Below are 27,901 nucleotides of genomic sequence, written 5' to 3'. Positions count from 1 at the left end.
AATCAGTCATCCCTAGTATCATTGTTAGTTGCTATCCGAGGGAGGGTGGGTTTGGACAATCGAAGTTTAGGATAATGAACCTCCAGGAAAGATTAGGATGTGTAGTAAAAAAGAAGTATTGAACTAAAAGTGGATTGAAGAACTGGTTTAAAAAAAATTGGTGATCTAGAAACCACAAACCTCAAGAATGTGTAGTGGAGAGACCTAAATTGACTAAGCAGTGCAAGAATGAATTTTAAAACCACAATGAAAATAACTGAAAGGCTTGTTCACTTTATTTGAAAAACTTTTTATTACACTCACTAAAAAGTTTGAATTACTCAAAAGTAAGCACACTTACGCCACTGTAAAAATGAAAAAATTCACACAAAAAATAAATTACTACATAAATAACAAGATCAAGGTTTTTCACCAATATGAGTGCAATTGTGTTTAGTCAGATCACACTTATATGAAAAATTCTTATTACATATACTACAAGAATATGGTTGCTCACCAGTATGTGCGCGAATGTGTTTAGTTAGATCATGCCTATACAAGAAACTCTTATTACATATAAAACAAGAATAAGGTTTCTCACCAGTATGAATGCGACTGTGTCTAGTTAGATCAAAACTATATGGAAAACTCTTATGACATATACTACAAGAATAAGGTTTCTCACCAGTATGAGAGCGATTGTGTGTAATTAGATTACCCTTCCTTGAAAAATTCTTATTACATATAGTACAAGAATAAGGCTTCTCATCTGTATGAGTGCGACTGTGTGTAATTAAATAATCCTTCCTGGAAAAATTCTTATTACATACACGACAAGAATAAGGTTTCTCACCAGTATGAGAGCGACTGTGTGTAATTAGATTATCCTTCCTTGAAAAATTCTTTTTACATATACAACAAGAATAAGGTTTCTCGGCAGTATCAGAGAGACTGTGCTTATTTAGATGTATCTTCTGCAAAAATTTCTTATTACATATACTACAAGAATAAGGTTTCTCACCAGTATGAGTGAGACTGTGATTATTTAGATGTATCTTTTGCAAAAATCTTCTGTTACATATACTACATGAATAAGGTTTCTCACCAGTATGAGTGCGACTGTGTGTAATTAGACAATCCTTCCTGGAAAAATTCTTATTACATACACAACAAGAATAAGGTTTCTCACCAGTATGAGCGAGACTATGATTATTTAGATGTATCTTTTGCAAAAATCTTCTATTACATATACTACATGGATAAGGTTTCTCACCAGTATGATTGAGACTGTGTGTAATTAGATTAGCCTTACTTGAAAAACTCTTATTACATATACTACAAGAATAAGGTTTCTCATCAGTATGAACACGGCTGTGCGAAGTCAGATTACTCTTTCTTGAAAAATTCTTATGACATATACTACAAGAATAAGGTTTCTCATCTGTATGAGTGCGACTGTGTGTAATTAGATAATCCTTCCTGGAAAAATTCTTATTACATAAACAACAAGAATAAGGTTTCTCGGCAGTATCAGAGAGACTGTGCTTATTTAGATGTATCTTCTTTAAAAATTTCTTATTACATATACTACAAGAATAAGGTTTCTCACCAGTATGAGTGAGACTGTGATTATTTAGATGTATCTTTTGCAAAAATCTTCTATTACATATACTACATGGATAAGGTTTCTCACCAGTATGAGTGAGACTGTGTGCAATTAGATTACCCTTCCTTGAAAAACTCTTATTACATATACTACAAGAATAAGGTTTCTCACCAGTATGAACACGGCTGTGCCAAGTCAGATTACTCTTACTTGAAAAATTCTTATTACATATACTACAAGAATAAGGTTTCTCACTAGTATGAACATGTCTGTGAGCATCTAAATCTTGCTTCTGCCAAAACCTCTTATTACATACTTCACAAGAAAAAGGTTTTTCATCAGCATGAACATCAAGTAGAAGTAAATTGTTGCTCATTGAGACAGATATTGTTCCACTTTGTATTATTTGTGTGTAACAAAATTAACTTATTACACTTTCACTGGTGTTGAAATTTTTGAGAATGTTTCTCTGTTGAATGAATGATGGAAATACTCATGGATGCAGAGAGATCTGAAAGCAAAAGGAAAGAAATGTAAAATGTAATGTTCGGAAAAAGCTCTGACAGCACACTGTTCATTAATGAATAATAAGTAAATATAAAAGTCTTATTAATAAGTAATAAAAATTTCTTTCTTCAACCATTCATTAAGGCAGTAAAAACAAATTTTAAGATGTTAGATAATGTTTTTGTAGCTATTATTCGAGGTTATTTTCAAGAACCACAAAATGCGAAGTATAAAGCAAATATTTCTGTTTTAGCTATAAAGTTTCTGTTTTATATGAATAGCAACATATTAAGCATTAACAAAATAATAACTAAGCACTCATAAATAGATTATTTATTTGTCAAAAAAAAAAAACTTTTTTTATCATAGAAAAATGTGAATCAAAGATGACTTTGCCTACCTTTATTACGAAATTTGCCACTACAGGCAAATTTATAGCCACCAATTAAGTTGCCTCCAGTGGCCAGTAGACATCAGATAAATTTTCCAGTTTTGCCCTTTAAGTGCAGTTAAAAACCAAATTCTTAGCCCAAAATATGTCACTATATTAATTGACCACAAATTTTAATTCAGGATAATAAGTTAATAAAATTTTGTTTTTTTGCGATAAGAATATGATTAAAATTCGCAATGTGATCCAACACAGACTTTCAATTAAAATAATGCAGTTATGGCAAGACTTAAGGATTTCAAAAAGAACTTTTGGACCTTTATTAGAACCTTAAAGGTTAAATAAATTTGCGATAGATAATTAGTCAAACTTTCATTAAGTGACATAGCTAAGTCAACTATTAATTGAGTGTTAAACCAAAATGTAAATTATTTCTACATAAAAGCAGAACCATGTTTGCTCTGAATGAATATATATATATTTATTGAAACAAAATAGAAGCCAACATGGGTGATGTACTTAGTACTGGAGAAATATGAGTTCTTCTCAAATTTAATTGACAGTACCAAATGAATTTCAATCGTCTCTACTGATGGAGGGAAACAAAATGATTGGGATCAATTATTTGACAAGTAATTGCAGTATTCTTGTCGGATTGATTTGACAAATTACTCACATAATCTGTTATAAAATTCATTAGCGAAGACGAAATCAAAATCGCCTTCATCAGTGTAGCAACAACGTTAGCATGGAATAAGATCCTCAAAAGTTAAATCGTTATGCTGTTAGCGTACTCTTATAAAATAGCTTAAATTAAGTTAAACCGCTTAAATTACATTTCTGATTCTTGCAAGCAACCAAAGCGATGTATGCATTAAATTGATAAGTAATGTCAGAAAAAGTGTGCGAATACAGGAGGAAAGTACTTTGAAGAAATAAAATTATTGCTTAATTTTTAATTTGTAATTGACCTACTCTGGGAACTTTTTGATTCTACAACATAATTATGCACAAAAAAATGTATAAATAATAAAAGATAGAACTATTTAAATAAATAAACAATTATGTTTTTGGTTTAACAATTTGGTCTAATAAACAATTATGATTTTGGTTTGCTTTTATTTCTGAACATAAAAATTCATTTACTATACTAAGACAAGAGAAGAGGTTTGTTTAATCTTAAATGACTTTTTTCTAATTTAACTATCCACTCTAAAAATTAATAATTGATAGCATAGTTTTTAGTGTACTCTTGACTGCAACATGAGGTCCTTGATATCTTTTAGAGATAGTCAAAAACAGCTCTCTAAACAAAAGCGACTTACTAAGGGTTTCACTGTAATATAACATAATTTTACCTTTCTTGATTCACATTCCTTACCGAAGCAATCAGAGAAAAACAACACTCTCTTCCTGGATGGAGGAGGGTTTATTTCTATACTATTTCGCTTTGGGACCTAATTCCAAAATCATTACTTCATAAAATCAGCTATAAATTTAATTACAATTACATTACATAAATACTTATCGACAATTATATAGTTTTTTAAACTATTTAATTCATTTCATCGTGATAAAAACCAAAATTTTGAATACTGATTATTTGCTGCTATAGGTGCTCGTCACGCTTTGAAGGTTTAGGCTTTATGTATTTGCTTGTAGCTTTTATAGATTAAGAAGATGCAGTAGGGGTTCTTGACTTTTTGGGAAAGAACTGTCTTAGCAGCCGCGATATTATTACGTTAACCCTACAAATGTGCAGACTGCGGCTTCTGAAATTGGGAAGCGGTATGGCTATTTTCACGGCAAGTTTTGACTGAATAGCTGCAGCTGAATTTTGAGAGGGATATGATGGACGGTATTTGTTGTATCAAACGAAATGTATTGTGTTTGTTGTTTTTTTGTATTTTGTTTGTATTTCTTATGAATAACTTTTTATATGTTTGAAATGTACGCTAGAGCTTTTGATTAATAGTTTTTTTCTCTTGTCATTTTTTTCGTTGTCACTAGAACTGTAATATCTAAGCCTATTGTTATTGCTTGCTAAAGCTCGCTATGGATGGTGTTTTCAATAGAAATGTAAACAATAACAATCTCCAGATCGGCACCTACTCTAGTTTCGGTTAAGAAGTTTGTAGCTGCTTACTACATGTTATTCTGATAGGCGAAGTTTTCAAACGGATAATTTTGTTTTCAATAAAAGAAATAAATTAGATAATTTCTGAGCTCAAATCTGCCATATTTCATAAGATATTAATGTTAATATGTAATTCTGGTGAGTTGGAAGTGATTTGTTTTAGTTTTTTAGAGATATATTGTTAGAAAAGGTGACATGGTTGCTAGATTTGAATAACTCGCTTTTTTGGCAGTCTTGATATGGCCTCTTTTCATAAGTTTATTACTATTTGTTCTTGTTGTAAGCTGTGCACCATCTTACGTTAGTATTAACACTTTTAGCATAGTAAACACTAGTATTGTTAGCATTGTAAACACAAGTAATCAAATACATTGCTTGCAAGAATCCAAAAACACAATGATGCCAAATGGCTTTAAAATGCAACGGAAACAGTAACCCGGAAATTTAGGCAGTACAGAGCTTGCAGCGTTCCCTAATGTAGAAAACACCATCCATTCATGTGCTTATAGGTGCAGGGATATAATAATGCACAGGAATCTTGTAATCATGAGGTGTAATGTTTGAAGTGTGGTGAGTTGCGCTTAACTCATGTGTGTGATAAGAGCAGAAACGTCCCTGCTAAGTTTGCAAACTGTGGAGGTGAGCATCCCTAAAACTACAAGAACTGTCCAAAATATCCTAAAGTCTAGTTTAAAGGACAGGGAGTAGAGCACACTAAGAGGACCTTCTATAAGGCCCCCATGGGGCAAAGAGTGCTAGAAAAAGGCAAACTACTAATGTAGATAAAGCTAGATCGGTTATGACAGAGCTCAGAAATGTTGTGAGTACAATTGAAAAAAGAAAGCTTAATTGACTTGCTGAAAATTCTGAGATCCATTACTCATGAATAATATAACTGTAAAAAAACCCACTTGAACGTTTTCAATTAGACTTATCGATGTGACAGAAGATATAGAGAAACAGTGGCGATCCTAGAAAAGAGCCATATTAGTCAGAGTGAGTTTCACCTCTCAAACAAAAATGGTATGGATATGTTTCTATCCTATTAAATTATAACAGTGAAACTATTAAAATAGTTGACCTATATGCACCAACTCTTACCATTACTGAAGCTCAACTACAAGGATTATTCTCTGGTGGTTATGGCACAATTGTAGCTGGCGACTACAATGCGAGGCATGTGATAAGGAATTGTAATTAATCGAATGTAAATGCATAAAATTGAGAAAGTTGGCGAGCAATCATCCCTTGGGGAGCTGGGCCAAACATTTTTGGCCAGGGCCCTTTCAAAAACTTTCTGTACTCCATCTCTAACCGTCATTTTAGCTATTTATGCATTACGTTGGCGAATATATTTATGAAAACAAGTTTCTTGTTCACATATAAATTAGATTATTAAATATTGTAAGTTTTCCACATAGCAAAATTTGAGCAAAATCGATTCATCCTGAGAAGTTAGATTTTAGAAGAGTCGTATATATAAAACTCAGGAACTATTCATCCAATTTCGTTCAATTTTGGATTTCTCCATGTGAAATTAGATACTTAAAAATGATCAAAAACTGTATACGTTATATTCAAAATTTTTCAGACTATTATTAAACAAAGAATAATAAATATTTTGTAAAAGTTATTTTTTGCATGGAATTATCTTTGGAATTTTATAATCATGCTAAAAAATTGTTCAAATCCCTTGAAAAGCTCTCAAGCTGTGGAGAAATACGAAAAAATAAAATTAACATTTGGAGATCGAAACTATGGATCGCTCACCAGACCAAACAATAGGGACCATATTTCCCAGATTACGGCTAACCCCTATATTACGGGGGTTAGAAAATCGAATCTGTTGAACAAAAGTTCTGTTTAAACAGAGAAAGTATGAAGGCACACGAAACTTCGTCAACCCTGGAGTCGTGTAAATGGCGGACACCACATCTCAAAAAACAGAATGATGGGAGTCAAATAAAATTTCAAAAGTTATTTGAAGATGTAACCAACGCCGACGCTTGAAAACATCCATTACGCAAACCTTATGGTGAGAAAAATACGCCGTAGTTTCCTTCTAGGCAAAAATAACTGGATAATGACTAAAAGGTTGATTCAAAAACATCAATGGTGACGTAGACGCCATCCCCACCTCCTCACGAGGAAGGAAATAAAATTAAAACCCCACTGGGGAGCGACGTAGACTATGGGTATATGAAATATCGAAATGCATCGATGGCTAGGAGTCCGATATATTTCAAAGAAGGCCGCCAACCTTAAAAAACCAGATGTTCTCCGAGAATCTGGGAGTATGGAATGCACGAGGGGAACTGACCAAATTGCAAAAAGGTATTAGGGGTGATGTATGATTAGGAGCAGGAATTAAGCCAAAGCTTGTGACTCGATGTCACAGGATACTGTCGTGTCGCTAGACGTCTCCCTAATGCATCCCACACATGCTCTATGGGATTTAGATCTGGAGAGTAAGCTGGCCAATCCATTCGTGTGATATCTTCACTTTCCAGTAGCTCTTGAACATTAGCAGTACGGTGTGGCCGGGCATTGTCATCCATAAAAATGAAGTCTGGTCCAATGGCCCCTCGGAACAGACGCACATGGGGTAGGATTACCTCATTGCAGTAACGGTCTCGAGTTACAGAACCTCGGTCGAAGATCTGAAGCTCAGTCCGCCCGTTTAACATAATACCACCCCAGACGACAACTCCAGGACCACTGTAACGATCTCTTTCCGCGATGTTATTAGGATGAAATCGAGCTCCAATCACTCTCCAGATCAACTGCGTTGAGAATCGCTTGTAGCACTAAAACGACTCTCATCTGTGAAGAGGACGCGACTCCATTGATGAGTTGTCCATATTTCGTGTTCTCTGCACCACTCTAAACGGTGCCGCCAATGGCTAACCTTTAAAGTTATGCAGCGTTCAGGACGTCTAGCAAATAAGCCACCTTTGTGGAGGCGTCTGGCCACTGTAAATCTTGATACTTGTTGTCCCGTGGCTGTGCACATTTGCTGAGATATGGCGCTCGCTGACTGAAAACGGTTTCTTTTCGCCTGGAGGACAATGTAACGGCCATCTCTTGGTGTTGTTTTCCTTGGACGGCCACCACCAACCTTCCGAACAGCTGTACCAGTAGTTTTAAAGGCATTCCAAGCACGAGAAACAACACTTTTGTTGATCCCGAACTCTTCGGCGACACTGGTCACACTACGCCCCTCCTCAAGCTTCTAAATCATTCTTCCTCGAGTAAAGTCGTCTAAATGATTTCTTGAAGACATGTTTCACAAAACAAATCACTTGCAGCGAATGTCTTTAACTACGGTGCTCTTCATCCTTTTATCACAGCTTTGACCTGCGCGCGCCGATCCACAAGGTTTACGTACACTTACATCACTTACGTTTTATTTCTAAAATTTGCATACAAATAATTTTTCTACTGAATTAAGTGCATATTATACTGCAATTTCATGGCTATCTTATACTTAGTGGGGGAGCTGTGGCTAAAAAACCACTTGTTGCTTAAGTTTTGCACACCAGTGTATGTATGTTAGTAAATATATTTATGATAACAACTTACTTGTTCACATATAAATTAGATTATAAAAGTCTATTGCAAGTCTTCCACAGGGCAAACTAATTGCTTGAATAGTATCTGAGAAATCGAGTTTTAATTGTACAGTTTTAAAGAAAAAAAAAAAAAAAAAAAAACAGGAATTCTGATCCTTAGGAACAGATATTAAATAATCTCATGATCGAATAATGGGGCAAAATTACCTTTTAAATCAAAAAACTTCTTTACCTTTAAAACTAAAAAATTGTTTGAAATATGCAAACAATTTTTTAGTTTTAAAGTGCAAACAATTGTTTAGTTTTAATTATAGCATGTGGGACTAATAGTTATAATTCTGATATTAGTAAAAGGTTTTTTTGTTTTTTAAAAATTATTTTGCTTAAAATTAAAAAAGAGAAAAATATTATTATTGAAAGTAATGTTGAAGTTTTGGATTTTATTAATAGTAATGATATTTCCAGCATTAACACTTTTGATTTTGAAAATTTGTATACCAGTATACCACATGAAAAAATTATTGAGATTTGTGAAGGTATTTAAGACAAGTATTTATTTGATGAAAAAATTGATAGGTTTAACTGGTTAGATTTATGCAGGTTTAATCTTTTTGAGAATGTTCTTTTTAATGGTTTAGATTTTTATAAACAAATTATTGGAATTCCACAAGGTAATTCCTTTTCTGGGGCTTTTGCCAACATTTTTTTGCACTTTTTCGAGGCTAAATTTCTTGAACATAAAGTACTTAATGCTTTCCAATACATTGATGATTTGATTTTGTTTAATTGTGACGATTATAATTTTATTTATACTATTTATCTTGGTGATTTGGTCCTGAAAAAAACTAAAGAAAATTGCTTTAATATTGAATATTTAGATTTTAAAATTGATATTGTTAACAATTTTATTAAAATTGGTGTGTTTGATAAAAGAAAAGCCTTTAATTTTAATGTTATTTTTTTCTGCAACTTTAAAACTAATTTGTGTAGTAAAATATTCAAAAATCTTGTTTTTTCGCAATTAGTTAGGATCAAGAAAATTTGCAATAATGTTGAAAGTTTTCGGGAAGCTGTGGATAATTTTTTAAATAATTTGAGTAAAAATGATTTTCCTTTTAATTTTTGTAATGTTAATTTTTTAATTAAAAAAAAGATTGATGGTTTTTAAGTTTTTATATAATTTTTTCTTTTAACAGGGCGCAATTCTAGTCTTAACTGAGCAGCCCCAGTTAAGCATTCTATTAATTTATCTACGTATCTCCTTCTCCTGACCTTTTTCATTTCATTTTTAAACTTCTACTGCGCATTATTATAGGGGGCGTTGGTTTTTCAGTTTTTAGTGTTTTCTTTTCCTCCACTTGCTTTTGAAGTTGATTCTTGACCTGTGACTGTGAGTTTTTAATTTTCTGAATATTTTGATTGATTTTCATTTCGTAATTTGTTTATTCTTTTGAATGTATCTTGTTTTTCCTGGACCTCTATACAAAACCATCGGGGTACTGAGGGAGATATTTTAAGCTTTTGCTTCTCCCTCAAATAGAAATGGTTTTGTTTTTAATGGCTACCGAGGCCGGTACCCCCTGAAGACGTTGGCTTCGGTGGTCATATTTTTATTTTATTTCATTTGTTTCTTGTATATTGATACTTTTTTCTGAAATTTCTGCTGCTTCTTAGCGCGTTTTTTTCAAAGAAGTTTTATTCTTTTGATCTTAATTATTTGTGTTTTCTTTCAGTATTTGAAATATGAATGTTCCCTTCTAATGACAACGAAGTTTTTTTTTAAAATTTTATCTAGTAATTTATTTATATAATTTTATTTCATTTTTAGATTTCTTTTTATTTTATTATATTTAATGCACAAGGTTAAAATAAAAGCAAAGCTGTCAAAATGTCATAAATAGTTTTGATTTACAATTTCAAGTTGTTTCGACTTTTATTTAAAAGTCTTATTAATGAAAATATTTATAAGTCTTATTAACTTTAAACAAATATAGTAGTATTACAAATTAAACATATTTCATATTTAGGAAAACGTGGATAATTTGGTCATACAGGATGTCTGAACAATTCTTTTTTTTTTTTCATATTCAAACATTTGTTTAGCTGATGATCACTTGATTTCAATGCTCTATCAAGCAAAATCACACGTTGTTTCTGTCTATTAGCAGTAATTAAAACTAAAATAATATCACATCTGCTACCTCAATTCCATCCAGAATACACCAAATTAAGGATTTTGGCATATATGCCTGTCAAAGAGGGAACTGAATATAATTTAAATAATTAAACAAAAAAAATCACAAATATTAAAAAAAACTAAATAAATAAATGAGATATATTTCTATCCATATAGTTTAAATTACTGAATCAACCTTAAAGTTCTTTTTAACAATGTTGCTTAAGATTTCTTACTTTTCATCAGTAAATAACTAGTACAGAGATGCCACCTTGCTCCGGACAGCAGATATATTTTAAAGTGGTAGTTTATTAATTGTGATTCTTGGTTTAATAAATTTTATTTAGTAGATGTTTATCCACCACCATTTTGAAATAATTCGTAGGCTTATATAATTCACCACTTTATGGTACTCATGGCATGCTATACCTTTTAAAAAGCAACCAAAAATAGTCAAATAATTGCAAAATTTACTTTGTAGTATTAAAATTAATTTGGCGTGTCCTGAGCAGTTGGATCTCTGCTAGTATTAGATTAGATGTTTTTTTTAAACAAAATTATCGAATTTTTTAGACACTTACTTATTGCTTTGTTGCTTCTTTAAATACTCATCCTTTAGAACAAAGTGAGTCAAATTACCATTAAGTAAAAAGGTTTGACCCAGTTGTTTAGCTCTTAAAAAATTATTTATAAAACATATTTTTTAATTTAACAAAGTTTCAAGTAAAAATATTGGTGCAAACAGCGGGCAAATATCATAAACTATTAGATAATATCAACTTTGAAATTTATTATGTTAAAAAATATATAAATAAAAAACTGTGCAAACTTTCTATGTTTTCACTAACCACAACCAATCTTGATTGAATAAAAACATTTGCTTACCTCCAAAGGAAAAAAATTTATGCCTTCTTAGTTTCATACGAAAAGTTTGATATAGAAATTCGAAGTTCTCAGATTCATGTTCGGTTAATTTGAAAATAACAAAATAAAATCAATTACAATAATTAAGTAAATTAAAAAATTAGGCTAGTTCAAACATTTAGGATAATTAAGGAGAAAAAAGGCTTTTATAATTAACTAGAAAAAATATCTAAATTTAGAAAAAAAGAAAATTTAGAATTGAACGATCACTCTTTTAGCGACTGTGTGACAGACAAAGTGACTGAAAGAAATAGTAACCCCCCTATTTACAGCCCTAGAAATTTTTTGTTCAGAGCAATTTATGACCAGAAATCCTACCTACTGAGGACTAGGAAAATTTTCCTAGTCCTTTTTAAATTTTAATTTTAAAAATCAATTATGGGAAAATGTAGTTTGATGAATGAGGTATTCATTCTTGTCAATCAATCATCACCTATCATTGTTTATTGATATATAGGGGAGAATGGGTGAGAACAATTCCAAGTTCAACAAAAAAATCAACTTTATTGGGGAGAGTTGATATCTACAGTAGGTAGGAAAGGACTAAACAGGTTTTCATTGTCAATTGTAGAGCTTCCCTACTATCATTGTTTGTTGATATCAGAGGGAGAATGGGTGTGAACAATTCAAGTTTAACAAAAAAATCAATCATATTTGGAAGAGTTTATGGGTGATTCTCAAGAAATATGACAATTCACACTCCCTTGCTCCAAGATCAAATTTTATACTACTAAAAGAACTTTTTTGTTTTAAAAAATTATCAAATAGCATTGCTGTTTGCATTTTAAAATGACTGCACTAGCATTGACTGTTTTGTGTAGTTAAAAAATTTAATTGAATTGCAAAATTTTATGTATCGGGTATGTCCCAAACAATATTTCCAATAATAACTAGCTTCAAAACTTCACATAAATTTTTCAATATCTAATTTTCTTTATCTGAACATGTCTTGTTGCATGATTAAAGAACCAACTTTCTGGTTCAAAATCTATTTCAAAAAATGTTTCAAGGTGAGTAGGTTTTTGTGTTGTCATTTTCTTGGCTTCTTGAAATCATTAATAACATAAACTACATAGATTTATTTTAAGAAATTCTGTTGTTTTTAGCAGAATATAAACGTCTTAGGCAGAGCCGGATTATGCCTTTCGTAGGCCCTAGGCATAGTCGTTTTTGGGCCCTCCCCTCCCTCTCCCACTCCTCCCCTCTTTTCAAAATATATGCTAAACTTTTCTTGCATATTTTTTTTTTTTACATTTTTATTAAATGGATTTTAATTTACAAATTTGTTTATCGAACTTTTTGCGTAGTTTGGAATTCGACAGCATAATACAAGATTTCGTTGAATTCAAAAAAGTAATATATTAGGTCATAAGATTCTGCAAAATAATTTATTACCAAAAAATATTATATTTTTATTTGTATCTTCATAATTTTGTGCAAAATACACTTGTTGTTTTTAAAGCTAAATTATTTTTGTCAACACATTTTTTTTCTCCCAATTTTTTCGTAGGCCCTAGGCACGTGCCTATAGGTTAATCCGGCCCTGGTCTTAGGCCAAAATATTAAATTAAAGTAATATGCTATAAAATGGCGAATTTGTCATTATTCTAGCTTATGAATGCCAGGACATTGAAGTGTTACCAGAAATTTTTTTAACTGCTAATATTGTAAAGAGGGAAAACAAATATTAACCTAATACCAAGTTTATGTATGATTGTAATAAGATTGACTGTAATCAATGTTATTTATTTATTTAATGATTCATTATTTTACACAATTTTATTCTGCACATATCAGTAACAAAAATTTTTTTTGACTCTTTCTACAGTAGATAAAAGAATTAATTTAAGTCATTCATGATCCATAGGTTTTGTTACTCACTAATAGTTTAAAATTACTGCTTTTTTCAAACTTCTAAGCTAATATGTCATTTTCCTGGCATTCAAAATGAGAATTTCTATTTTAAATTTTTCTTGAGCAAATGTCAGTAAACTGCACTGCTGTCTGTAAGATATTAATAAATACAACTAAAGAAATATACAAAAAAAAAAAAAAAAAAAGATTATTTTGAAGACTTTAAATTTGAAGAAATTTTTTGGTCCAAATTGTCATGTTTCCAAAGAATCACCCTTATATCTACAGTAGGTAGGAAAGGACTAAACAGGTTGCCATTGTCAATTGTAGAATCAATCTTCCCTACTATCATTGTTTGTTGATATCACAGGGAGGATGGGTGTGAACAAATTAAGTTTAGGATAACCAAACTCCAGGAAAGATTGAAGCAATGAACTAAAAGTGGATTGAAGAACTGGTTTGAAAAAAAAAAAAATTATGATGTAGAAACCACAAACCTCAAGAATGTGTAGTGGAGAGACCTAAATTGACTAACAGTAACAAGAATGAATTTTAAAACCACAATGAAAACAACTGAAAGGCTTGTTAACTTTATTTGAAAACTTTTTATTGCACTCATTAAAAGGATTAAGCTACTCAAAAGTAAACACACTTACGCCTCAGTGAAAAACTAAAAGTAAAAATGAAGAAATTCACACAAAAAATAAATTATTACATAAATTAAAGGTCAAGGTTTTTCACCAGTATGAGTGCAATTGTGCTTAGTCAGATCACACTTATATGAAAAATTCCTATTACATGTACTACAAGAATAAGGTTGCTCACCAGTATGTGCGTGAATGTGTTTATTTAGATCATGTCTATACGAAAAACTCTTATTACATATACTACAAGAATATGGTTTCTCACCAGTATGAATGGGACTGTGTCTAGTTAGATCATAACTATATGGAAAACTCTTATGACTAGGACTGGGCTATAAATCGATATATCGCGACATATTGATTTAACGCCTATATCGGCAAACCGATACAGCAACTTTCATTCCAAGCGATGCATCAGAAATCTGATTTAAGCCGTCGAGTGAAGAAGACGATATAACGATATAGCGATATAGCGATACACGCAAGGACTTTCTCTTACGTTCCGATGCCAACTCGCGCTGTGGAAGACGATATTGTTTCGTTATGTTGAGACGGCCTTGACTGATGGTAGAATCAGAATCACTTTTGAGACCTTATATCGTTATATCACATGTTCGTTTTCGCACCTTCGCGATTTGAAATCGTTTCTTGTAGATTATTTTCAATGGGATTAACTGCGTGATCGCCGTCGTAACCTTGTTCTGAACGCAATCTATTATTGAAAAGAATTTATAAAGAAAAGTTTCTTCATTAATTAGGTAAGTTTTTTATTTATTTTCTGACAAAACTTTTTTTATATTTTTAAATGTGAAAATTATCGGAAATCTAATTTAAGGCATCCATAAGGAATTAAATTACAAAGTAAATAAATTTGTTAGGTTATTTTTTTTACTTTCTTTTAATTTATTAAAAACCTTTCGGATAAAACTTCTAATAATTTAATGGGCTTCTATTACTGATTTTAAATTTATAAATCTTGAGTTGTTTTTATTTTTAGAAATAAAGCTAAAACAAAACTTATTTTTTGGACATAAGTCAATAAACTTTATTTGTTCAAAAGAATTTGAAAAGTTTGCGAATTTTATTCATTTTTTTTTATCAATTACTACTTCGTTTTATTAGAGAGTAAAATCATTATTTTTTTTTAATTTTCGTTTTATATTATTAGTTAATTAGCTAAATATATTACCGAATATCACAATTCTTTTGTTTTTATTTTTAAGAATTTAATTAAGAAACTTTGCCTTACTTTGTTTTTTGTTCATAATTCGGTCATTATTTAATTTAATTTAATTATTTATATGAAATAATAATAAAAATAGTGTTTAAGAAGCATTTTTTTTCTAAAATTTATTTAGCTCTTTGTTTTAAGCATACAAAAATTTTTTTAACGAACTTATTTTTTAAATTTTGTTCCTATGCTGTTAGGTAAATATATTGATAAATTTCACTTTTATTTATTTTTTTATTTTTAAACTAAGAAATCTTTTGTTATTTGCGTGATCATTTTTAGAAAATATAACAAAACTAGTGTTTACTTCTTCATTAAGAGTTTGAACATTACGATCGAACTTAATAATTCTGTAATTATTTACGCATAATAGTACAAGCAAATATTAATTTGTTAAAAAAAGTTTCTTTTTTTTAAAAAAAAAACTATTTTTAACACTTTGTTTTAAATGTATAATGAATTTCTTAACAAACTTTTTTTTTAATTTTTTAAATTTTCTTTCAATAATTTTAGCTAGATATCTTTATAAAATTCCCTTTTTATTTTTAAACTGAGAAATCTTTCAGAGAACGAAAATTTTAAGAAATTATTACAAATCTTATGTTTACTTTTTAGTTTAAAATTCGAACATTTTTAATTTTAAACTTCGGCTTTTAGTCAATCTAACTTTTATTTTAATTAAAATATATTTTGAAATTTTAAAATCAGCTTTTGTTTAATAACAATATTTTTTTTCATTAAGGGTGTTTTAGGGGTTAACTTAAATTAAGACTGCTTATACCTTATAAACGATAAAGAAGTGCAAATATTTCATTCTGTATCTTCACACATTTTTTCAATAAATATTTTAAGTAAGATTTGTACATCTTAGTCAATTTATTTAATATCTTTCTTTAGCAAAACATATATATTTTCAAATTTATAAATTGATTTAAATCAATATGCGTATGAAGTCTTGATAGAAATCTGACTTTCTGTGCCTTAAAGTAAATGAAATTCAAAAATACTATATCGCGATACATCGCTATATCGCGATGCAAAACTGACGATATATCACGATATATAATTTCTAATATCGCCCAGTCCTACTTATGACATATACTACAAGAATAAGGTTTCTCCCCAGTATGAGAGCGATTGTGTGTAATTAGATTACCCTTCCTTGAAAAATTCTTATTACACATACTACAAGAATAAGGTTTCTCATCTGTATGAGTGCGACTGTGTGTAATTAGATAATTCTTACTGGAAAAATTCTTATTACATACACAACAAGAATAATGTTTCTCAGCAGTATCAGAGAGACTGTGCTTATTTAGATGTATCTTATGTAAAAATTTCTTATTACATATACTACAAGAATAAGGTTTCTCACCAGTATGAGTGAGACTGCGATTATTTAGATGTATCTTCTGTAAAAATTTCCTATTACATATACTACATGAAAAAGGTTTCTCACCAGTATGAATGCGACTGTGTCAAGTTAGATCATAACTATACGAAAAACTCTTATTACATATACTACAAGAATAAGGTTTCTCACCAGTATGAATGCGACTGTGTCTAGTTAGATCATAACTATACGAAAAATTCTTATTACATATACTACAAGAATAAGGTTTCTCACCAGTATGAGAGCTACTACGATTATTTCGATGTTTCTTCTGTAAAAATTTCTTATTACACATACTGCAAGAATGTGCTTTCTCAGCAGTATTAGAGCGACTGTGCACTGTCAGATTACTCGTCCTCGAAAATTTTTTATTACATATACTACAAGAATAAGGTTTCTTGCCAGTATGAGAGTGATTGTGTTCAGTCAGACTATTCTTCTGTGAAAAACTCTTATAACATATACTACAAGAATAAGGTTTCTCACCAGTATGAATGAGACTGTGTGCAATTAGATTACCCTTCCTTGAAAAACTCTTATTACATATACTACAAGAATAATGTTTTCCCCCTGTATGAGTCCGACAGTGTAAAGTTAGAATACACCTTAATGAAAAACTCTTATTACATATACTACAGGAATAAGGTTTCTCACCAGTATGAGGGCGACTGTGCACCGTCAGATGACTTCTCCTTGAAAAATTCTTATTACATACGCTACAAGAATAAGGTTTCTTATCAGTATAAACATTAAGCTTGTCTGCTAAAAAACTCATATTGTATAAAATACAACTGTATTAATCTGTATATAGCTAATTATACTTTCAAAGATTTAAATAAATTGCAATCATATTATTTTGTAAGAGTAAATAGTTGAAATATATTTTTAGAAAAACTATATGAAAAATTTTATTCAGATTTTTCACATTAGAATGAGTTATGGAGTTACTGTTGGATAAATAAAACTGGACATTATTTTAAAAGCCTTTCAAGTCTAAAGCCAAAGTAGTACTTAAGTTGTTATCATTAGGTCTAAGTCTTACAATAGAATGAATATCAGGGTAAATCTTAGTAATAAAATATATCATAGTAATAAAAAAAAAGCATACAGTATGATTAAAGTCCTAGAAGGTCCTTTTCTTGGCAAATATCTTTGGTTGTCTTTAAGCACTGTGAAACTCAGAACAACACTTCGAACTATAAACAGCAACATGGAGAAAAAATATTTAAAACTATAAATGTTCATAAAATTTATTGTATATTAAAATTTCATAAATATTTTTTTGGTAACCATTAAATTAGCAGCATGGAGAAAAAATATTAAAAATGTTCATAAAATTTATAGCATATTAAGAGTTCATAAATTTTTTTTTTTGCCACCATTAAAATAAATACTTAAATTACGTCGACAGATACTATAAACTTTTAAATAAAATTCAACACTTTCTATGGAGCAATTAAAATATCGCTTGAAAGTCGCCACTTTGTATGCCAAAAATGCTCCCCACCTGCATTTAATTATTAAAATATGTAATTAAAATGAATATATTACACTATTTTGAAAGTTATCTTATTTATAGGTTGTTTCATATCGTATCCAATGCTGCATTACTCAGTTTCAATAAGGTAATGTTCAAATTCTATTGTTTGAACTTAAGTCATTGAAAACTACAGAAGTAACAAGATGTTTCCAAGAAGAAAAAAAAATCTGATTACATTTCCTTTAAATTGATGTGTAAATTTTTACAGGAAAAAATTGAAGAAACTGGAAAAAAAAAAGGTGAAGAAAAACAAAGGAAATTCCTCTTCGTAAACTAGCAAATAAAGGTTAATGTGGTCAATATTTGTATTTCTGATATTTAAACTGATCTAAGTAAATTTTTATTAGAAATGCATCAAATACACTTTAAAAAAAAAAATACTAAAATTTTTATTGATAATAACTTTTTTCTTATATTTTAAGCTGAAAAAAAATTCTCGCTAAACAAAAAATTAAATAAATGATAACTATAAAATAATTTATTCAATTATTATTTTATATGAAACAAAAACTCTTACTTTGCTTTCTTTATATTGAATCAGTGGTGCAACTAAAAAAAAAAAAAAAGATTTGAAAAAAGATTTAAAATTATTGACTTTGAAATTTTTCGAGAAAAAAAATTACTATTTAATAAAAAAATGTTACAAACTTGTAAATACTGAACTGAATTATACAAACATATTACTGAATTGTGCTAACATAGAAACATATTAAGGTAATTCCATTGTGTCAGGTGTAACAAATGAACACAAATTTCTTAGAAAAGCTCTCTTTTAAAATATCTAATTTTTATATTGAATATTTAGTACATCATAACCAATAAAAAAAAAATTTGTTTCACAGAGGACCACTGGTACAAATGCAGAAAGTTTTTTTCACCGGTACATATGTTGTACCGGTTGCAGGCAAATGGCTAAAGTACGTTTCTGAAAAATATTTGGGAGGAAAGATATTTTTTAATGAAATAAGTGAATAGTTTAAGAACTCTTTTGCCACATGAATCTTTCCACCACATATTGATGATCAAAATTTTGAAGGGAGACATTTAGACAATGGAAATTTCAGCTTTTGAGTTCTGCGTTGATATACTTAAATCATTAAAAGAAAATTTAAACAAAGAAAAAATTACCAGCTATTTAATAAATAGTCACTTTTTTTGTTGACTTGCCATGTGGCAATTGGTTATTTTCAGGTATACTAATAACCAGATTGAAAGTAACTTAATTAAATTGATTGATTGAAAAAAATTGTTAACTCATTTAAACAAACATATATATATATATATATATATATTTGTAAATCATAATCGTTTACTTATTATAGAATTTAATATAGTTATGATTTATTGACAATATTCATGTATATATAAGCAGGCATGCAGAAAATTCTCAGCCTAATATTTCCACAAAACAAATTTTTTTTTAAATACAACATTTTCTCCCACTTTTTTGTGGAGGGGTTTAAAAGGCATAATAACTTTTTTACAATATTTTTGAAAAGTAAAGATTATGTATTGCTTACAAATTTTTGATAATAAAAATAAAGAAAAAAATTTATGGAATTTTAGACAATTTTTAAATAACTACGCCAATGTGTTAAAAACGATAGAAATCAAAATATATTTCGAAATAGTAATAATTTATTAAATTAAATTTAAGGTTCCACTCATAAACTTAAAAAATTATAACTAATAAATACCCTAATTGACATAGAATTTTTTGAAAAAAAATATAAGGAAACATTTTGCAACGGAACACTTTTAACAATAAAATTTTCTTTAAGAAATTTATTTAAACCCAGGCTGCCTAAATTTTCCACAAAACCTCGTTTGGGTGATAGGACAGATTCTGTTCCCCTGCATACAAATAATAACAACAAATATTCAGAATCAAACAAAAAATTTATTAGTAGAATAAAAATCAATATTTAGATTGATAATCATTAAGAACTCTTAGTTATTACCTATAATATAAAGTGAATAGTTTTAATATTGTAAATATTGATCATAAAGTATTAAGCATGCCATAATTAAGAAAAAACAATAAATAGCTTAAATAATTAAGTGTCTTCACTACAGTGCGAGAACGTGAGAATCTCACATATTTTTTTTCTTTTTTCGTATCAAAAAATTATTACCTCGAGAATTTCGCGCATTCTATAAATCAATTTCAAAATTCACAAATTTCTCGCATTTTGGAAAAAGCTTTGCATTACGCCATTTAGAATAAAATCTGTTTCACTTTTCTTCCTGGATCTTGCATTATTTTCAACATCTGCCCCGTTATCTAGCTTCCCTATTTACCAGTATTGTTAAGAACCTTTTCGAACAACAGAACACTACCCCTTCAAACCACGGAACCCCTTCCAGAACACATTTCTCCGCAATCACGTGTTTACTGTAGGTAAGGTTTCTTTATGTAAGACGTTCAAATTTTTTATGCACTAATGAAAGATCGACAAATACCTTGTAAAGGCAAAGTCTTCTATGATGCAGCAAAAATCATATGATGATGCAGGGAAAAAAAATCAATGCTTTAAAAAATAGAAGATGTTACAAATGTATTATAATTAAAGAAATGATTTTTTTAAAGTCTGTTTGTGTTTTTTTAAGTTTTAGAAATATCACTTAACTTTCTGAAATCTCACCCTGTTTTTGAGAAAGGGTGAGAAATTCTCACCCATTTTTTTTCTATGATGAAAACACTGTAATTTAAGCATAATATATCATAATTATAACAGTACATAATGTAAGTATTGTGTATGATTTACTATCAAAAAATGTCAACAAAGACAAAAAATAAACTAGTCTCAGGTTTTTGGCAGTTTATAAAAGTTTTCGACAGGTTTTTTGTCCTGTCATTTCAAAAACCAATTTTTGACACCAAAAACCCAATCTCAAGAAGTGTTGTGCACATGGTGCAATATTTAACTTGTAAGAGATCATACCGCTAATTATATGCTATTTTATAACTATTCTATAACCGTTGTTAAACAGGAAATCCAATTTTGTGTTTACAACTACCAATGTTCAAATCCATAGCCTTGTAATTTTGAGCTTAATCAAGAAGACATCAGAACTTCTGGATCAAATATTCTGAGAAATGTGCCTTCGTGGTGGACTTTTTGGTAGAACTAACCAACATCTGTGTAATATAGAGAGGAAAACCTTCCATGGTTAGCCTAATGGCAAAGGGACTTTAAGGCATGATCTCTCGATCACTGAGAATATTTTACATGATCACTGTGAGGGAGGTGCGAAATTTGTATCAACCAGTCATCATTGGGATTTGAACTAAATTCACCTCATTGAGAGAAAAGCTCTCTATAGGATATATTTGAAATCTTCTACTTTCTTATTATTTCAATTAAAAAAAATTATGTAGGGTGGCTGCCAATTGTGGGACTATTCCAATTAGCACCTTTCTGTAATAGTATTTTTAGTTTCTCGTGATTTTCACATATAATATGTACATCACGATTAGAAATCACTTCCGGAAATCTCGCTTATAAGTTATTTTCCACATTTTCTTCGAGAAAATAAAAAAAATGACAAAATAATAGAAACAACCTATTGTAAATTAAAACCTAAAAAATTCCTTCACTTAGTTTATTAATGTACTGAATCATACACAGCATGAAATACTCACTGTAACTTTATGAGAAAGATATTTTCCTTATTTCAATTGCTTTTTTTTCCTTACACAATTACAGACGAAAATACAGACATTAGAGTAAGATAATATTTATGCAAATAAACTGAATAAATAATTTTCGACAGATCCTCTTTTTATCATTTTTATTCAAATACTATACATACAGTATTATCGATGAAAGTATTTAGCTGCCTATTTCTCCGCCTTACATGAATGAATCTGTGAAAAGTTTTTAGAAACAAATTTTTGAATATGGGAATTCTTATTTTTTTTAAGTCTAGTGTGAATGCTCCCTTAGTAAATGACTCATAATGGAACTGCATTCATAGGCGAATTTTTACATGCAGTGAAAACAATCAAAATCATCGTTTTACGATGTAAGCTACATTTAAAAACTCTTCTGATACTAAGTTATTTAAGGTGAATCCGTCACCAACTAGAGTGGTTTTGGTATTTTCAAAACAAGTTCTTAATTTTTTTTCTTCTCAAAATGGTTTCAATGTTTAAGTTATTAATAAAACTTCTCATTTCTCCAACAGAAGACACTATACTTCTTTTTCCAAAATTAGTTCTTTTTCTTGGAATAGTAAAAATTCTTCATAATTCTTAAATTTGTTAGCCAATCAATAATTAAGATGATTCGGAACTGATGAACGAAAGTTTTCTAAATCGTCTGTATAGAGGAAAATTTATTGAAAATTCTAATCAGTTCTGAGAAATAATAAGAAAATTCTTCAGACAGTTGTTCTCTCTTCAGAAAAATAACTGTAGTATATATATATGTTGGAGATATTTATACTTTTGCAAAAAATATGAATTCATCAATTTACTTAATTTTGGACTCCCTATGTGGTGAAAACTTTTATATCTGGGATTACAAAAATAAGTATTTTAGTAAATGTTTCAGACAGTTGAGTTTCATTTATCCTGCATTTATCCTTTTTATTATTAGTACATCATATTATCTTGGATTTAGTAATTATAGACATATTGCCCGAACTAAATCCGATAAATTAATTATTTCTGCTAGAATTTTAATCTCATCTATTATATTACTTACATCAAATGTAGGCTATTATTTTATTTATTTGAAAGTGAAAACAGTAGCATCTGTTGATATAATTCAAATCATTTTGTGCTTAGTAGCTTGGCTTTTGCATATTGGTTTCTTAAGGAAATTGATGTCCAATATTTGTTACAGTATAAGAGGTCCCACTGCGATTGTCGTTTCAGTTTTTATTTGTTTTATTGTGTCCATATATGATTTCTATAATCATTACAGACAATATGCATTTGCTTCTTCAGATAAGTTTCAGATTATATGTATTACATTCCAGTTAATTTACATTTTGACTCTTTATCCTAACAAAATCAGACGAAATAATGTGTTGGTAAATGAAAATAGCAGTGAAACAGAACCTCTGATGAATTCTGTTGTTTTCCGTTATTATGGATGCGAAAATAACACTGATCAAGATCTCGGAGTGGCGGAAGATCCGAAGCGGATATTTTCTACCTTATTTTTTTCCTGGGTTAATCCTTTGATGTTAAAAGGCTACAACCAAAATCTGAATACTGTTGAGGATTTATACAGTCTGCCAAATAGTTTATTATCTATGAATATCTATAAGCAAATATCATTGCTATCACCTTCCTTAAACGAGGAAAACGATTATGTTAGATTTTTTTGCTGGTCTATTTCTAAAAAATCGTTTCACCTTGTCAAAGACCTTCATAAACTGTTTGCCTGTGAATTTTATTTAATTGGTTTTTTGAAATTTCTAACGGATTGCCTTATTTTCGGAGGACCCCTATTATTGAATTCCTTAGTGTCTCTACTAGAGTCACCAGAGAATGATTCAAAAATTGGCTATTACTACGCCTTAGGCTTATTCCTAATAACATTTACCTCTGCTATTATTTCATTGCAATATAATTACTTAATTAATCGTATTGGATTAAAATTGAAAACATCTTTAATGATTTTGGTGTATAAGAAAGTTCTTTCTTTAAATAAAGTTTCAATGTCCAATGCTAGTTCTGGAGAAATAATGAATTACTTAAGTACAGATACCGATCGTATTGTTAATTTCTGCCAAAGTTTTCATTTGTTTTGGAGTTTACCCCTTCAAATTATAGTGGCTTTGATTCTTTTATATCAACAAATAAGGTACTGTTTCTTCATTGGAGTGGCTTTTATGTTATTTGTGATACCATTAAATCAATATGTTGCCAAAAAAATTGCTGTTTACAGTAATTTAATGATGACTGCTAAAGATAAAAGAATTAAGGTATTTCATTTCTATTGCATATTTTGTTATTTTTAGATATAGTCAGAGGCCATACTTACTTAAAAGGAAAAACTTTCTGCAAACATTAAATCTCAATTAAAACAACCTTCCACTAGCAATTGATTTTTTTTTAAAAAATTTGTTTGAAATGTGAGCAAAATTTGTTTTAAAATCACAGTTTTTTAACATTTAAATTCTTATAAAACTCTATTTTGATTTATACTTCTGGGATGAGTTAGGTAAAGACGCTGAAATTAGAAATTCAAAAATGTAATGAGCGAAAACACTTTTTAAATACTTTAAAAATTGCAGAAATTTGATCAAGAAAGAAGTTTATGTAAGAAGCATTTATCCCTAGAATCTTATCAGAATTTTTTTTAGAAATTGTGTGAATATGAATCTCAATGTGAAATTTGTAAATCTTGGGAATAGGTATGTCGGTTTTAAATTATTAAATCATGTGAATAAATATCTCAATCTTGGTGCGTAGTGTTTTTAAAAAGTGCTTATTTTTGTTTTTTAGAAGCTCTTTGCTTTTTTCATGGTGGTTTTAAAAAGTTTTTAATTTTCAAAAATGAGATTTTTTTCTTTGCCATGTCGAATTTCACTACCTATTATGCAAAAGCGTGGTTTTCACATTATTCAATTCTGCATTTTCACAATTAATTCAACCACAATCCATTACGGCGTACTGTCGGTCCGTAACATAAGATATTGCCAATCATGTTACATGCTTGAGGAAATACTTAGGAGTTCGCGTGTTTGTCTACTGAGCTGGGTTCGGTAAGATTCTTGCACTCTCATGTGTAACTCTGCTGCATTTTGTAACATATTCTCAATTTTAGGCTTCATTTTTCATCCTCTGAAAGCGAACCGAAAAATCTCTCATCTTTTTATGGTTGCTAATATAATGATAATTAAAAAAAAAGAGTTCTTTGTGAGAAATTAGTTATTTTATCATGATCATGTAAAAGTCTTTGAAAATTATTTTGCATTTTCCATCTTTAAGGGCTTTAAAAAAAGAAAATAAGCACCTTTTAAAAACGCTACGCACCATGTTAAAGGGTTATTTTATTTTATTTAAAATATTGATTTTCTGCCTTTTCACTAGAAATTTATATCTCCTTAATTTATATCTGTTTTTCAAGAATTTGACTTCTGCTACACCCATTCATAAATCCGCTGATCATAATTTTGACCTGAATTAGAGAGCAATCACTCTCCAATTCAGTACCCCCAGAGGTCTTTATTTGTTATGGGAACACGGAGGACATTGCGAATTGACAGATTTAACGAGCATCATTCACCATTTATTATACGGGGAGTCTTCAGCCGGTGGGGTTCGAACCAGGGCTCCTAATTTATTCAATTTTTTTTTAAAAAAATCAGTTTTTTTTTATTTAAATCGGATTTTTTTGATTTAAATCAAATTTTTTTGATTTTCATTCAAATACACTGTAAGAACTTTGATTTATGATTAAAAAAACTTTATAAATGTTTAATCAAAATTAAATTTATATTAAAACTATATTATAACAATATTTTAGAAGCTCTAACTTACTAAAATGATTTTTCATTATAATACATAGCTCTGAATGCATAGCAACCATTTTGAAACAAATGCATGATTGAAATTTAAAGACTAGATCAGATAGAGAATTTAAAGAATACCTCAAGGGTCTGTCTAGGTTTTTCTGAGAGGTACCTATTTTGTGAAAAGTTAGATATAATTTGTGAAAATTAAAAATTATATTGAAAAATCAACACAAATATTGTAAAAATATGGATTTATCGTTTTTTACGAGACGGAAAAATAAAATTTTAAGAAAAAAGTATTTTGTGAAATTATTTTACTGTTTTTCCTAAAGTTGAATTTGTGAAGGTACTGCTAAACGGTAGTAAATTTGGCTTGAAAAGACCCCTGTACTTTAACTATTAAAACAAACTTTCAATTAGCAAACCAAAATTTTAATTTAAAATTGTGATTTCTTTTTTTTCCTCTTGATTTTTAAAATGAAAAAATAAATGTTAACGATTGTGTTTATAAATGTAGTCATTCATCAAAAAATAAATAAATATTTAATCTATCTATTTTTATATTAAAATATTCATTTTTAATTCTTTATCAAATTAGATAAGTTAAGCAAAAAAAAAAAAAAAATTTAAAAATCTATGTAACTACTCATTGGAATTTTTTTTCACAAAATTTCTTTATAAAAAATCAGATAATGTCGAAGATACTGTAAACATATTATGAGAAAAAAAATACCAGTTAATAACCCTACTGCTTCAAATAGACTTTGAAAGAGAAGAATGACGCTATATCAGGAAAAAAAATATCTGAATTCATCAGCCTTTTTTAAAATTTTTTTTTCTGTTTTTGGCATATTACAGTAATTTCTTTTTAATATAACCTCAAGCTTCCGATATATACATTTTCCACCAATAAAATATAATGTAGATTTTATTTCCATGCTTTTTCATTCAAAAGGCAGAATTTTAATTAACGTTATTTGCATTATTTTTTGAAAAAAATTCATGTTTATTAAATAATTTCTACAGCTATGCAAGCCTATATTAAGACAGCATTAAATGTTTACTTTAATCTGTACTTTCAATCTCAAGAATCAAAAGATTTTTAAAAATGTAATTTCAAATGTGTTGGAATTTAACACACACCAAGAAAGAAAGTAATTTCGTTAACTAAAATTAATTAATACTGCAATTTATTTAAAATAAATTTTAAAACTAAGAAAAGAAAATAATAAAAGTATCAATAATTTAAAACACTGTTTTTTAGCTTTTAAAATCAATATATATATATAAAAAAAATAGTTGATTTAAATCAATGATTTTTTAAAAAAATAATTTAATTTAAATCAGGATTTAAATTGTGATTTAAATCAAGCTGATTTGAATCAACAAACCCTGAACTTATCATTAATAAACATGTATTTTTTAATGTAAACCTGTTTAATTATTAATTTTTCTTTTCTAAAGTAGCTTTTAATTTTTTTTTTTTAAAATTCCATAAACTACTTTCAGATGATGAATGAAATAATATCCGGAATCAGGATCATCAAGATGAATGTTTGGGAAACTATATTCCTAAGGAAACTTGCTCTGATCCGTCAAAGTGAAGTGAAATACTTAAAAAAGCGTAAATACTTAGATGCAATCTGCGTGTACTTTTGGGCTACGACTCCTGTCTTCATGTCTTTCCTCACATTTACTTTATATGCTCTATTAGGTTACAGTTTGTCTGCTTCAAAGGTTAGTTTTTAGCAAAAATTTAGTCTTTAGCAAGGTAACAAGATTATGGGTGGTGTTTAGTACACTAGGGTGCGCTGCAAGCTCTTGACTGCCTATATTTCCGGATTGCCGTTTTTTCTGTGTGTTTGAAGCCATTTGGCTCACAATGTGATCATTGTGTTTTGAGACTCTCTTGTGTAGTATTTCTTGTATATGTGAATTTGTTAACTTTGTGTTTAAAAAGGAATCATTTTAAGACTCGTCATTTGAAGACCTGTCATTTTCAGATGTAAGAATTGTCATTTGAAAAAAGAATCATTAGTAAACGCTTCTTACCTTGTGAACAATATACCAACTTCAAAATTTAAAACTAAATGATAATTTGTCAAATGAACTTAATCTCATTGCTCGAACAATATATTAACACTAACGTATGATGGTGTACGGCTTGCAAAGGACAAACAGTAAAAACATATAAAAAGAAGCCTAATCAGATCTGCCAAAAAAGCGAGTTCTTTCTAAATCTAGCAACCATGTCACCTTTTTTAACAACATATGTCTAAAAACTAGTACAAATTTTCACTTCAAACTCACCAGATTTACTTAATATCATTTATATCTTATGAAATACAGCAGATTTGAGCTCAGAAATTATATAATTTATTTCTTTCATTAAAAACAAAATTATCTGTTTGGAAATATTGCCTCACAGAATAAACTGTAAAAAGCAATTGTATACTTTCTAAGTGGAA

The 27,901-nt window shown here is 29.2% G+C and overlaps 2 protein-coding genes across 8 annotated transcripts in view; one reads left to right on the top strand and one right to left on the bottom strand.

The window, feature by feature from the left end:
• LOC107437051 (ATP-binding cassette sub-family C member 10) overlaps positions 1-27,901 on the top strand; it is a 92,622-nt gene that overhangs the window by 25,665 nt on the left and 39,056 nt on the right. The window contains exon 2 of the mRNA XM_087152392.1: positions 26,943-27,170. Within this exon, the coding sequence (XP_087008518.1) occupies positions 26,943-27,170 (228 nt within the window). The remainder of the gene's footprint in view (positions 1-26,942; positions 27,171-27,901) is intronic.
• LOC107437053 (uncharacterized) lies at positions 248-21,742 on the bottom strand. Of its 7 annotated transcripts, XR_015429427.1 has the most exons (5): positions 21,601-21,742; positions 18,472-18,503; positions 17,523-17,610; positions 17,069-17,130; positions 1,959-2,096 (listed from the first exon to the last, which is right to left on the bottom strand). XR_015429427.1 is itself a non-coding variant. In XM_087152394.1 (2 exons), the coding sequence occupies exon 2, from the start codon at positions 1,959-1,961 to the stop codon at positions 399-401; it is 1,563 nt and encodes a 520-aa protein (XP_087008520.1). In that variant the 5' UTR covers positions 1,962-2,096; positions 11,254-11,381; the 3' UTR covers positions 248-398. The 7 variants fall into 7 exon arrangements, 3 of the variants coding, with proteins under 3 accessions (XP_087008520.1, XP_042908782.2, XP_042908781.2); XR_015429429.1 differs by lacking the exon at positions 17,069-17,130 and having other exon boundaries at positions 1,957-2,096; XR_015429426.1 differs by lacking the exon at positions 18,472-18,503 and having other exon boundaries at positions 21,601-21,732.

This window comes from Parasteatoda tepidariorum, chromosome 9, assembly GCF_982258835.1.
Source record: "Parasteatoda tepidariorum strain Cologne lab strain chromosome 9, Ptep-v5.0, whole genome shotgun sequence".
NCBI lineage: Eukaryota > Metazoa > Arthropoda > Arachnida > Araneae > Theridiidae > Parasteatoda > Parasteatoda tepidariorum.
This window is presented reverse-complemented; position numbering and strand designations above follow the sequence as displayed.